The sequence below is a fragment of the Notothenia coriiceps genome, unplaced genomic scaffold (assembly GCF_000735185.1).
Source record: "Notothenia coriiceps isolate Sejong01 unplaced genomic scaffold, NC01 NC01_scaffold00006140, whole genome shotgun sequence".
Classification (NCBI taxonomy): domain Eukaryota; kingdom Metazoa; phylum Chordata; class Actinopteri; order Perciformes; family Nototheniidae; genus Notothenia; species Notothenia coriiceps.
The window spans coordinates 159,180-173,212 of NW_011338841.1; the positions used below are offsets into that span (position 1 = coordinate 159,180).

Consider the following 14,033-nt stretch of genomic DNA (forward strand, 5'->3'; position numbering starts at 1 on the left):
TTGAGTTCAGAAGTGGCTTGACCATGGGAATACGGCTATTGTAGCCCATTTCCCGGACACGTCTGTGAACAGTGACTTTTGATACCTGGACTCCAGCTTCAGTCCACTGTCTTTGAAGCTCCCCCAAATTCTGGAAGCGACTCTTCTTCACAATGCTGTTAAGGCTGCGGTCATCTCTCTTGGTTGTGCAGCGTTTCCTGCCACATTTCCCCCTTCCAACAGACTTTTTGTGGATGTGCTTTGAAACTGCACTCTGTGAACAGCTTGCTCTTTGAGAAATTTCTTTTTGTGTCTTACCCTCCTGATGGAGGGTGTCAATGACGGTCCTCTGGACAGCAGTCAGATCAGCAGTCTTCCCCATACTTGTGATTTAGTTTACTGAACCAAGCTGAGTGTTTTTCAAGGCTCAGGAAACCCTTGCAGGTGTTTCGAGTTAATTAGACGATTCAAGTGATTCGTTGAACACCCTACTAGTATACTTTTTCATGATATTCTAATATTTAGAGATAGGATATTTGAGTTTTCTTAAGCTGTATGCCATAATCAGCAATATTAAAATAATAAAAGGCTTGCAATATTTCAGTTGATTTGTAATGAATCCAGAATGTATGACATTTTTGTTTTTTTAATTGCATTACAGAAAATAAATAACTTTATCACAATATTCTAATTTTCTGAGACAGTCCTGTAAGGAGTTTTTTCAACAACAAAGTGGAGGAGAGTCCTCTCCTGTCAGACTGAGAGACTCAGTGAGCTAAATGACTCTCTCAGTGTTATCTCAGTGGGTCTCAAACGTTTTGGTCACCATTAATGTAAACAATTATTTCCGAGGACACGTTTATATGATCATTATAAAAAATAAGAGAATAAAGGAAAAACAGGTATGAAATACTATATGACAGTAAAAAAAGAATAAAGTTTAAAAGGAGAGTGATTTGTAAAATATCCATAAACATTACATTACATTGCATTTAGCTGACGCTTTTACATTCGACCAGGAAGATACAACCTTGAAGAAAACAGAATCATATAAGTACATCAGGTTTCATAGAGCCAAACATTTCAAGTGCTACTCAACTGGCTTTAGATAAGCCAGTCCTTTATTAGTATATAAGTGCTCTGTTAGCAGTTCTTTGTTAGTAATTCTATCGCTCGAAGTGGAGTCGAAAGAGATGAGTTTTCAGTCTGCGCCGGAAGATGTGTAAGCTTTCTGCTGTCCTGATTTCAATGGGGAGCTCATTCCACCATTTTGGAGCCAGGATAGCAAACCCACGTGTTTTTGCTGATGGGAACTTGGGTCCCCCTCGCAGCGAGGGTGCAGCGAGTCGTTTGGCTGATGCAGAGCGAAGTACACGTGCTGGGGTGTACAGTTTAACCATGTCCTGGATGTAGGAAGGGCCAGATCCATTCGCAGCATGGTATGCAAGTACCATTGTTTTGAAGTGGATAAAGAAATAGTAAATCTGTTCACAGTTCTGTTTCATATGGGTGTTGAGAGATGTATCCATAGATTTCTTCATTTTGCTTCAATATTTAAAAACAAATCTTCCTGGAAAGTAATCAGGTTACATTCCTTTTATATTCCGATACTCAGATAACATTTATTTTTACCTGCATCTAGTAATCGCAACAGAATACCGGTACATTTTTAAAGTAACCCCTTCCAACCCTGATGGGATTAATATCAGGTATTATACTTCTAGCATTGTGACATCCATGTGTGAGTACTTTGGCAACTTTTTGTTCCTTTACCTTCTTGATGACGGGCACCTTGTTGTAGTAGCGAATGCAATCTTTACCCAGGAAGTCGAACTCCACCACACACTCGCTGCCGTCCAGTTTGTCATGGAGGGTGATGTGCTCCACGCGCAGGGAGCAGCAACCCACCGTGTCCGCCGTCTCTCCCTCATCCTTCTCGTTACCAGCTCTCAGCGCCAGCTTTTTTAGTTCAGAAGATAGAGATAGAAACACATCAAATCCACACATACTCATCCAGCACCAAGCATTTGCCAATCATACTCAAGAGTCCTTAGATAGGAATAAAAAAGAAGTAAACAAAGCTGAATCTGAATTTGAATAGTCTTTGGTACGAGCCAAAAGCAATCACACACTCAATCTATCATTTGACTCAATGCAGAGAAATAATTAGCTTGGGGTCGCTGGAAGAAAATGGCTACATATAATCCATTTATCTCATTGCGAAAGATCTTCCATCCAGCTATGTGAGAAGAAAGAGAAGGCAATCAAGACGCATCGCATCGATTTCCAATACGTGGCTCCTGGTATCAGACCTGAGCACTTAGGATAATCTGTGAAAGTTATTTCTAGCACTGGCGTGTAAACATAGAAATCTGGGCATCTTGATTGCTGTGTTCGCACGCCAGAGTTGTTCCTTGACCACGGCTCAGACCTTGTCTATGAAGTAGAGGGCCACGGCTCTTTGTCGGGTTTGCATCTGTTTAGATTTCAGATCCTGGTCGTACTGTTCACGGATGTTGCCCACGCATGACTTCAGTTTGCGGGCAACTTCATATTTCTCCCAGTCCTTTTCTCCCTACAAAGGATGAAAGTAAGGAAACAAGGAGGGACAAAAGGTATAGAGATAGAGAAAAGGAAAGAGGAGACATGAAGTGAGTTTCTTTGACATAATTCAAAATGGTTATCGTGACATTAATGCTATGTTATATCACACTACTTTAATGACAACATTACTTTGCTTGTTTACTGCTGGTTATTTATTGGGAGTTTGGACCAAGGCGATTAAACGCACCATCGGTGAACACGCACAGGCCTATTGTCATGGAGACTAACAGTGGAATAACTTAACCTTTACACGTGAAAGATGGAAAGAAGAAAGAAAAGGAGTGATGTTTTGGAGGAGAGCGAAAAAGAGATATGAGAGAAGTGGGGGAAAAAACAAAGATGTCGCACATGTCTTATTTAACACACATAGGGATTGCCATTTACTCTCCAAACAAAACCATAATGGCATTTTAATAATGTACAACCAATAAATAAAAGAATGTAAATGCACATTTCCTACACAAACAGTTCTGGCTTATTTGACCGTGAATTTCTAAGAAAAAAACCCCAATAAGAGCCAGGTTCACAAAGCCTTTTTCTTTTTAAAATTGATTCCAATGAAAACAGAGCTCATGGCATCGGAAACTATGTGCCAAGCGTCTTTTTCCTGAGGCCTCTGCCTTTTTTGTGAGGCCGCTCAAAGTTGAAAATACTACAACTTTTAAGAAAATTGAATAAAAAGATTGTTTTTGGCTGTGCTGGTCCAAAGAACAATATTATAACAAAGACTGAAAAGGCATTTTGTTTTGGAGCAGATTGGTCGAATGGAGAGCGGATGTTGCTGCCTGTGCGTGTGTGACTTATATCGTCCTCCTCCCTCGCTATATGGCTGTCAGACCGAGCGGTGCCTACCTCATTCAAACAAACTGTGAGAGCATGAATCTTCCGGTTGTTGCTTATAGTGAAAAAACTGTGTCAAAAATGTTTAGTAAAAAAAGATCCATGCTAGGCTGTCGTACAACGGTGGGGATACGTTGTAGACATATTGTGGTCATAAAAACAATTAAAAAGACGCTATGTGGACACAGGCCCTCAGCTTCAAACAGAAGCACATGTTAGACTTGGGTTAAAAGGGTTCAATTGGCCTTCCCGATTCCGTTAATTTATTTGCAAAGTAAATGGCAAACCGTTGCTTAACAATTAAATAAATCTATACCTTTATTACAGAATGAGCATTAATTGCTGTGCAAAGATTTACACTTTACATTTCTTCACTTATTTTGTGTCATGATTGCATTGGCCGTATTTTCTAATGACTTGATTGCCAGTTTAGCTTAATACATTTTAGTGCAACTTGTTAATTTATCTCAGTTGGAATGCAGGGTGTTTTAGCACCAATCATTACCGCGTGCTCAGTTTGTGAGTGCTCAGCAAGATGCTGGCTGCCAATAGGATTTGCCAATTGGCAGACACCGAGCTGTCTTCCTGAAAACAGAGTAGCTACTAACAACGGCACGCTTTTCAAATGCTGTGAATTAATTCGTTTAAAATAAAAAAACTGATGAAAACTGATTCTGCATGCTCAAATATACCTTTTTTTATTCCATAATTAATTTTTCATTAAAAAATGCTGGTGCCTTGACTACCCATATGTTTTATATTTCATCAGTGTTGTCAGAAAAATGTTGTTTGGTTAATTAAATAAGACAAGAAAAGGCAAAAGCCAAAAATAAGGGCAAGTAGTTTGTTTTAAAAACACCATAAATGTCAGATGACATACCATAAGTATATTAGTAGTTTTTTTTAATGAATGGTTGTTTTTCAACTGTTCATGTCAGCTAGTCATGGAGAAAACTAATGTTACTTGCCTGCGATACCTAATTGAATTTGTAACTGTCATTTCTGTCAAAATGACAGTATTGTTAGGTGGCCAGCAGTTGAGTAAAGAGACTACTATGCCAATGATTGACTGCTGATGCATTCAGGTGCTTCAGGACCATATGTGTCCATTAACTGAGAAAACCATCTAAACATTTATTAAATCTTGATTATAATTAGAGATATCAAATCCACACCATAATACACAAATGGTGCCAGTCTCTGCACTATAACAATCCAACTGCTAATTAATATGTGCTCATTTACTGGAATGGTAATGTGGCATCTGCCTGTTGCCCGTATGTAGGAGGACAGGCTACCTTGAGTTTAGAGTTGGCATTGAGCATGATGTATTTAATAGATCCCTGAATGTTCTCGGTCCAGCTGGCCAGCCATGTCACAGTGTTGTCATGACGAACCTCCTTCCATTTGTGACCAGCAGGCGCCACAGGGACACGGGATCCTCTGTCAGAGAAAGAGACAGAGCAGGAAAGAGGGTGTGTGTGAGCGTTGGAGTACAAGCTAGAGCATACTAAAAAGAGACTGAAGTCAGAACTACAAACTAAACCCAGAATGATGGGAAAATAAAAAGCCACTTTCCTTTAAGTCTGGCAATCTGTTGCTACAATGTGCTAGACACAGCATTTCAAAGCGCTATCCATTTAGAGGTGCTGAAATTGCCTTTAATTGTATTTACTGTTGACTTTGTCATATTGTATTGCCCCGTTTGTGTGGGCTCTTATCTTTATAACTGGTTATCAGTAATAAAGGGGCCCTATTTTGCTCATTTTAAGGTTTCATGTTTGTATTTTTTGCCTCTACTGAAACATGTCTCCATGCTTTAATGTTCAAAAAGCTCTTTATTTTTCTCATACTGCCTGTGCTGCAGCACCTCTTTTCACCCTCTGTCTGAAACCAGAGCCCAGTCTGCTCTGATTGGTTAGCTGGCTGGCTCTGTTGTGATTGGTCAACCACTTAAATATGTCCCACCCCTTAGCCTATCACGTAAAATGTGTTGGAGAGCTAGCCAATAGAAGTGTGAGTGTTACATAGTGATGTCATTATGTTACGGAAGTAAACAAAGGAGTCCAAAAGAGGAGTTTCGGGGGTTTAGGGTTGGGAAACACAGGTATTTGAGCACTTGCAGACCATTTACATGCACCGACGTATATAATACTATAGGAAAGCGATAACCCCAAAAGCGTAATAGGGCCTCTTTAAAAATGTTGATAGATAGTCTCTAAAAAGGTCTTTGAGAAGAGCTGATCAGATGACGCATTGATCCTGAATTAAAATGTTTCCAATACTCATTTGCTTGCTATTCTGCCTGCTATTTATGCGACACAGCTGATACACACACAGACGCACACACACACCTTACCAAGCACCGCAGAGTTTTCCACATTAAATGAACCTATAGACTTTATATCAACCTATAGGCCGGCATTTGTATGTCCTCTGTGGTCAGCCAATCAACGTTTAGCCCTTGAGATCCTTGCTACTGTGAGTGAATAAGTGATGCATAATTAAATCTCTTAAGTGATTTACTGCTTTAATAAACCATATTTTGGATTTCCCTTAAAGAAATTATGTTAATTGTGCACTGCTCTCACTTCATGCAGTTGATGATGACTTGCTTTGGTAGGATCCTTGTCTTCAGCATGCCCTGTTTGGGGTGCTCTCCTCTGCCCCGGAACAGCCCTGGAGGTTCAATCTTAAAGTTGCCGATGCGCTCTTTGTGGTGATCCAGCAGACAGTAGCCGTACTCATCAACAATCTTCTGGTTGGCCTCTTTCACAGCCTAAAACCAAAAAGATATGAGTTATCCAGAACCTAAATTATCCATGCTGACCTTCTTTAGACACCAGGAAGGACAGTACTGTGAGTTATGGAGACAACAGCATTCAAATGCACAGTACAGATTAAAAGGCCAGCATGTTACCAGTTTCTCCTCTTTGGTCATGAGCTTCCTGGCCTCCACCCTGGCTTTATGCATGGCGAAGAGCTCTGTAAAGTTACATTTGTCCAGATCTTTGATCAGTGTCCTCTCCTCATGGGTCATTTCCTAAAGAGACACAAGCACACAGATTCAACACCGAGTATGGCAGCGCTTCAGGAGTCTTCTTGAGTGATATATGTATAAAAACAGGGACATCTTTTAGTGATAAAAAAATAAATGTAATCAGCAAAAAAAAAATGTATCCTCAATTAATCTTTCCTTCTTTTGTGTGCTATTTCAATTTATACATCTAAGTGTCTGCTGCTTGACTTCTCAGATGAATCTAATGAAAATAATTTGAAGTAGCAACCCAAATTTACTGTGTCACTTAGAAATAATTGTGTGAAACTCGTTTTGTGCGAGGTACTTGGGTACGGAATACCTCAAACTTGTATTGAACTATATTTGGGAAATATGGATGGAACTATACATGAAGAAGATAAATATTCTCCATGCTGCTGGAAAGAAGGCTATCACTCAGAACTGGTTTAGGATTGATGCACCGGACACTGCTGAACATTAGTGATATTCTAATAATACAGAAACTCACTTAAGTTATGGAAGATACACTTCTAAAAGGCAGGGGGAAATGGTTGGGATACATAACAAAAAGGAGGCATAAACAGTACGGTTTGATTGTAAAGTAGACTCTCCCCTTTCCTCACGTTTCACTGTCTGTAGCAGTAGCCTATAAAGAAACCAATACAAGTAAACAAATAAAAGAATTAATTGCTTGAATAATGGCCACATTTCGCATATTCTTATCCACAGTCCAATTGTTATTTAGTATTGGAGCTGAGAAATACTGATAAAACAAATTAAGTGTCCACCATATTGACCACATAAAGAATGCACATTCAAACACTTCCTCTGTGCCGAGTCAGAATCCTGAGCTCAGGGAAGAAAGAGACAATTCTGCTGCTTCATACAATTTACTAGGAGCTATTTATACGCAACCTTTGTGCCTCCAATAGAGCATAATACAATAATAAATCATAAAACCAAATAAGACAAGCATGATCAAAGCACATCCGTGACCTTTTGTCTAATTGTTCATCCTTATGGAGGCTGAGCGGCAGAAAAGGGTAAAAAAGCTGAATCGTTATGAAAGGCCAGAGTAAAGCACATTCCCCCGAAGAACTGCAGTGCCAAGCGAGCTAAACAAACAGGCTTGACACAGCAGAGCGGAGCAGCTGAGTTTCAACTATAATTGTCAACTTTCTACTGTTATTGAACAAGGGGTCACCCCATCAAAGAGGTCAAAAACAGAGCGAGTCAGCGGGGGCTTTGTGCTTCATCACGGAAGTTTCTGGTGCTAAAATGTCAGGTCAACACAAATGGATTTTGAATTGAATTTATGGGGAGGAAAGCTATTGAAACAGGAACTGGAGAACAACAATTACTGTGTAGAGCAACAACTGTGTTTCAGGTGACGATTCGTGCGGGCATGTTGTTCTCCAGCGCCAGGTTATAACAGCGATACATGTTAAATATTGTACGTAGCTTTAATTGTGCAACTGTTTATATAAATATTTGTATTCTATTCCATTACATTTCATCTTTCATAGCACATTTTAATTTATGTTTATATTAATATTTTAATTCTATTTTATTTGATCTTTTATTCAACATTTTTATTTTTAATTATTGTTACTATTAATATATGCTTTCTATTTCATTTTATTTTCATTACACATTCTAACTATACATTTTTTGTCTATCTTTTTTTTCTCACTTTTCATTTAATTAGTCTTTCATTGGAAAACATTTTTTTTTTGTTCATATTAAAACCTTTACTCTATTTTATATTATCTTTTTATTGTCTGTTCTTACTTCTTGTGTATATAGAAATATTAATACGTAATTATTTTATCATTTTAATTTAAAAATAAAGCAACTTTCATAGAACCCAATTTCCCAAAGTATAAATAAAGAATACTAATTCTGATAAACAATGAACCGGGCTTATTGAAGGACATCTTGATGTTGTGTTCACACATCGCTAATCAGTAAAACTGGTGAGCCTTATCGTTCTCAATTCAAATAGAAATCACAATAGAAGAAAGACTTATATGGTCTAACCATAGACAAACAAAAGGGCGTCTAACCTGAAGAAATCCATTAAAGATAATAAAAGGAGTCATGGAGGAAGCTTCTCAGAGCAGCACTGATCCAGTCCACTGTCGCCTAGGTTCATATGAGAATCAAAAGCACACACACACACCTCTCCACAAACACTCCGACAGTGTGGACCCTCAGTCAGTGTGCGTATCTAAGCATGACTGACACCCGATGGTGGGCGGGCACTGAGGGCAGTGGAGCGAGACGAGTTTTTTCCGGCTATAATAAAACAGTTTAATTGGATTTGTTCATATGCAGGGCAGCTACTTGTAAGGATTAGCATATCAATGCCTTCACACAAATCGTATTTTCAAGTGCATTGAGCACTAAGCAGCGCAAAATTAATTCTGCATGATATACCTCGGGGCTTGGCACGGTGCATTCTGCGCACAGAGGACATCCTGACAGACGACAGCGCAGGTACCAGCACCAGTCACACACACACAGATATTCTACAATACACAACACAGAGCTAAAGACCACTGATACTGTACTTTGATGTCATCTAGATAGTGTTTCTGATTTCTCTGTTTTATTCCTCTGTATTAACAGTTAGAGTAACTCCATTAAAAGCACCCATCTACATGGAACATTACAGGTGTCAAAGCTCCCAGTCATGATTGTAGCAGCATCAAGGGAAATGTTGCCGGACAGAAAAACAATGGTTCACATTACCAAATGTCACATTGAAAATGAATGTTGTTTTATTTGAAATTGTAAAAGGGCTTGTTTTCATTTAAATGTCAAATTCACTTTATTTATTTTTTACTGCTAGGGATAAAGCTCTGAGCTGAAGGTGTCAGTTCAGAAGGTCAGTGAGGTGAGGCTTCTTTACCCCCACGAATTTAGAAGATCTATGACTTTCTTTCTCGCCTTACCTTCCTCCAATCTGTAAAGAAGTTCTCCCGGAACACCTTCTTGGTGGTGTATTCATGGTCCAACATCTGGGCGAAGAACAAGCCCACCTCCTCGGCTGCCAAGCTCAGCTTCACCTTCTTTCCTGCACACAGAAAACACATTTTTTATTTTATTTAACCACCAAGTTGGCCTTTCTACCCTAACGTTGTTACAAAAACAAACTCAAAAAGGCCTCAGCTCCCGTGGAGTCCTGGCAGTCAGACTAATCAGTGAATTTATAGAAGCAAGGACAAAGATTTACATTTAGCCCCACTATAAAGAGTGAGCTGTACATGAGAGCACAGGAACTAACAAATCAAAACAACTGCTAAACTGTTTTGGCTTTACTCATCAACAAATCAATAGCACCATGTTATCAATCTGTTTGACTTAACACACCTTAAACAACCATTTCTTAGACATCTTTTTTTATATAATATGCAACTTTGTCCACTGTTCCTCTATATCTGGTCCGGTTTCTTTTTGTAATTTAAAAGATTTGCACTTACCGTAATTTTCGGACTATAAGGCGCACCTGAATATAAGCCGCAGCAGCTAAATTGAATGATGTGTACATATATAAGCCGCACTGGACTATAAGCCGCAGGTGTTTTAATGTTTAATTACCATATGTAAGGGTTCGTGCACAGAGGGGATTGTCGGGAAAGAGATGGCTGTTTGAGGAAGCTCCCATTTATTAACATTTCAACAAACAAGTTGCATATTTGCATAACGTATTCAAGTGTTACCATTTAGTGCAATAGTAGCTACAGAAGATGTACTGTGCTGTGTAAACTGTACTGTATCACATAGCGTTTCAGACACACAAACTTTTCAACATTCAAACTTAAACGGTGCGCTCCCAGCGCACGTACCGGCAGTGATCTACGGCAGTGGTTTTCAACCAGTGGTACGGGGACAAACTGTCTCGCTTTCGTAATGTCTGTCTGTCTTGCTCTTGTTCTGTCTCTCGTACCACTCTCGGTTCCACTTTTACTTTTGCGTGCTACCTGTCTCACTCTTTTCCGGCCTCCAGATTTTCCTGCTGGAGCCCGCCGCTTAACGGTGGGGGGCGCGGACCGGCCATAGAGCCCATAGAGTTAAAGGTGGTGGACTGTAACCTGTAAAATCCATAGATTTAGGAGGTCCCCTAATGGCCGTTAGCTGTAAAAATCCATAGATTAGCCGCACCGTTATATAAGCCACAGGGTCGAAAAATGGGAAAAAAGGCGCGGCTTATAGTCCGAAAATTACGGTACATATTTCCAGCAAAACAACAGTATCATTTGCCTGTCCCATTTGATCCAAATGATACAAAAGAGGCCAAAGAATGTTGAGGGAAGGCTATGCAATTTCACTTTTTCTTGAACGTCCAACAGGCTGGATGTTGCTATAGCATTTTAAAGTCGGTTGTGTTTTGTAAGCACTGAAAGGAGGCGAGCGAAACAGCATAAAGCTGTGTTAACGAGCATAAAGCTTTGAATCGTAGGAATACAAGTTATTATTGGATTGTTTTACAGCTGTTATGCACAAATCAACATACACATCCACAAAGCACTGCAGGTATGTGCAAGATTTTGCTTTTTGTTTTACAAATGTAAAGTTATGTGTATTTTTTGTGTATTGTTCTTTTTTCTTATATTTGTCAAGGTATATTTTGATGATCTGTTGTCATCACATTTTTACTTTTGGTTTTATCTGCCTCCCCTTAAAGGTGGGGCAGGTAAGTTTGAGAAACCAGCTTGAGGGCGCTAGAATTTGAAAATACACAACCGGAAAAAATCTGCCACTTCCTTACAGAGCTCCTCCTCCAACACACACGAACGCGCCCATGACCAATGAGGGCACGAGATAAGTTTGTGCACAGATGGAAGGCTGACAGGCAGGTAGGCCATCCAGTTATTTTAGCCGGTACAAAAGGTAAGGGAAAGAACCCACAAAAACCGTCCAGAAGTGATATTACTGTATAGTGCTTGAAGTGGAGCGATTTGCTTTGAATAGACTCTACAGCAGCGGAGAGGTACCAAGATATTTCAAAATTGCAGTCATGAGTTAAGATATGTAGAGAGTGGATAAAGCCTTTCAACCACATTTCAAATCACCCTTTCTGACACATTTAACTTCCGTGCTCCACTGACCAGCGTAGTAGAAGTGAACGTTGTCTGGCAGAGGCTGGTACTCGGGGGGGAAGAAGGGTCCATTGTGCTCCAGGAACTTCCATTTCACGCCATCTTCATACTTCTCCTCCTCCCACCTGACAGAAAGCAAGATGATGGAAAAAAAGTGAGTGAAAGCTCTCCGGTTGCCCCCCCGGGTAGTTTGTGTTTGAATATGTGTGTCTTTCCCCCACCATCTCCAGCGACTCTTCTCCTCCTCGTCCTTCTTTTTGACCCTCGCCTCCGTGATTTCTTTTTTTGTCTTCTTCGGTTTTTGGGACACCGGGTGCTCTCCATCATCTTTCTTTACCGCCTGTGCCGAGAAAAACTCGACATGTGAATTCAAAGAACTCAAACTCCGTCAAACTTCATAAAGCAGAGGGGGGTATTACTGATGAAGACAGAGTGCTTTACCTTTTCTCTTCTCTTCTTTGACTTCTTTCTCTGATCTTCTCCAGCACTTTCTTCTTCCTGCCCATTTCTCTTATCTTTCTTCTTTGATCTGCAGGCACCCAGAAGACAGACAGAATACTAGTAGTTAGTTATAATTCTTACTGGAGGTGCATCATTTGGAAACAATGACAAATTGCGAACATGTTGACTGACTCGCAATTTCGTTTAGAATGACACTTCTTCCTGCAGTGTGTTATATATTCTTTCTGTGCCTGTAAAGGGTCTGCTAAGGCTAAAATCCTCTGCTACACATTGTAAGTGATAGGCTATGGGTCAGGAAATCTCTAGGCAGTTGACCGATCACAACAGAACAGACCCGGCCAGATAACCAATCAGAGCAGAATGGGCTCTGGTTTCAGACAGAGGGTGAAAAGAGGCAGGCAGTATGAGAAAAATAAAGAACTTTTTGAACATTAAAGCATGGAGACATGTTTCAGTAGAGACACTACATACAGATATGAAACTGAAAATGAGCAGAATAATTCCCCTTTAAAGAGGATTTATACGAAACAAAGAGGTTTTCTTAAGACTGTAGAGTACCATTTCTCTAAAGCACCTCAATACTTTATTCTTATTTAGCCTTTAACAAAGTGTGTGCTTCCTGCTATTTGAATCTTGCCCTAGGTCAGAGTCCTGCACGGGTCTGATTTTCAAGACCCGCTCCCGCCCCGCACCCGCGACGTGCAATACCGAACCCGCCCCGCTACCCGCACATATTGCCAATTAGTTCCGCAACCCGACCCGACCCGCAGGCACAAGATCCGCAACCCAACCCGAACCCGCATATATATAAGCAGTGAAAACGTGCAATTATTAACACACGCAGTTGCATATTTGGCTCAAAAAGCCTGGGATGTTGGTTATTTTCTGCATCTAGGATGACACCAAAAGCCTCCCAGACGTGGGATTTCGCTCCTGAGGAAGAGTTATTGAAAATTCTGTATTCTCCGCTAGAGAGCTTCACCTCAGCCATTCAGAATGTGGCGCGCTCAGCAGCAGATTGATGCGCTGCAGAGGTTATGATTATGCTCGGTCCCGCGGGGGAGAGGTCTAAGGATTTAAACATTAAACTAAATTATTATTATTTAAATATATTTATTATGCAACACCCGCAACCCGACCCGCATCATCTTTGTTTTACCCAGAACCGAACCCGGAAAAAAGTGTTTGAAAAAATACCACCCGCAAATCACCTTTTTTGCGGGTCACCCGTCGGGTACCCGCGGATACCCGACCCGATGCAGGACTCTGCCCTAGGTTGCATTGATATTTTGATAAACAATGATATGAATTGAGCAACCCTATAGCTAACACAATATGGAGAAGAAAGGAAGACGGGAAGCTGATAAACTATCAAACATCAACATGTGTTTTAGATAGCAAAACAACTTTCTACAAGTAAAAAGTGCTTTCCTTCCGGGCCAATCCACGGCTTAAAGAGCTGATCACACTTACTTGGGTGTAGCAGTGGAGTGTGAAGCGCCTTCTATGGGCTCATCCTTAATCCTCTTTCTTTTCATGCCTTTCTTCTTTGCAGCAAAGTCATCATCCTGTGGCTCCTGTTTCACCGATTCCCTAAACCCCAAAAATTAAGAGAGAGGACATATTAAGTTGTTGTCACTAATATTGTTAATGGATGCTTTTAATAATGAGGAGCATGCCTTGTAATGTAAATCTATCTTGCCATATTTGAAAACAGACAGCATATAAAAAACTGTAGCTTTGAAGCATGGAGTAAAATAGCAGTCACCCTTTGAACTCTAGTGACGGTAACACTTTTTTTAAATTAGAAAATGTAAAAATATTTACAATTTAAGTCAATTTGACCGAACATATTTTGAAGATTTTATTGTGTATTTTTCTAAATGTGGTCTTAGAAGAGCCGACTTGGAGGCTGTTGATTTTGAATTAGCCCCTTTTCAACATGCCAACAACAAGGAAGAATAAAAGCTTAATGGCCCTTTTACACAGCCGTCTGCCACACTGCCGGCTACAGAATAAGAAGA

General features: G+C 40.1%; 1 protein-coding gene across 1 annotated transcript in view; it reads right to left on the reverse strand.

The window, feature by feature from the left end:
- Nucleotides 1–13,598, reverse strand: part of LOC104943526 (DNA topoisomerase 1-like) — a 21,565-nt gene extending 7,967 nt beyond the window's left edge. The window contains exons 1-10 of the mRNA XM_010768968.1: nucleotides 13,483–13,598; nucleotides 11,989–12,076; nucleotides 11,769–11,887; nucleotides 11,557–11,672; nucleotides 9,400–9,521; nucleotides 6,344–6,466; nucleotides 6,015–6,202; nucleotides 4,722–4,866; nucleotides 2,411–2,554; nucleotides 1,753–1,938 (exon numbers count right to left, since the gene is read on the reverse strand). Coding sequence (XP_010767270.1) covers nucleotides 1,753–1,938; nucleotides 2,411–2,554; nucleotides 4,722–4,866; nucleotides 6,015–6,202; nucleotides 6,344–6,466; nucleotides 9,400–9,521; nucleotides 11,557–11,672; nucleotides 11,769–11,887; nucleotides 11,989–12,076; nucleotides 13,483–13,547 — 1,296 coding nt within the window. The 5' untranslated portion in view covers nucleotides 13,548–13,598. The remainder of the gene's footprint in view (nucleotides 1–1,752; nucleotides 1,939–2,410; nucleotides 2,555–4,721; nucleotides 4,867–6,014; nucleotides 6,203–6,343; nucleotides 6,467–9,399; nucleotides 9,522–11,556; nucleotides 11,673–11,768; nucleotides 11,888–11,988; nucleotides 12,077–13,482) is intronic.
- Between the last annotated feature and the right edge of the window lie 435 nt (nucleotides 13,599–14,033).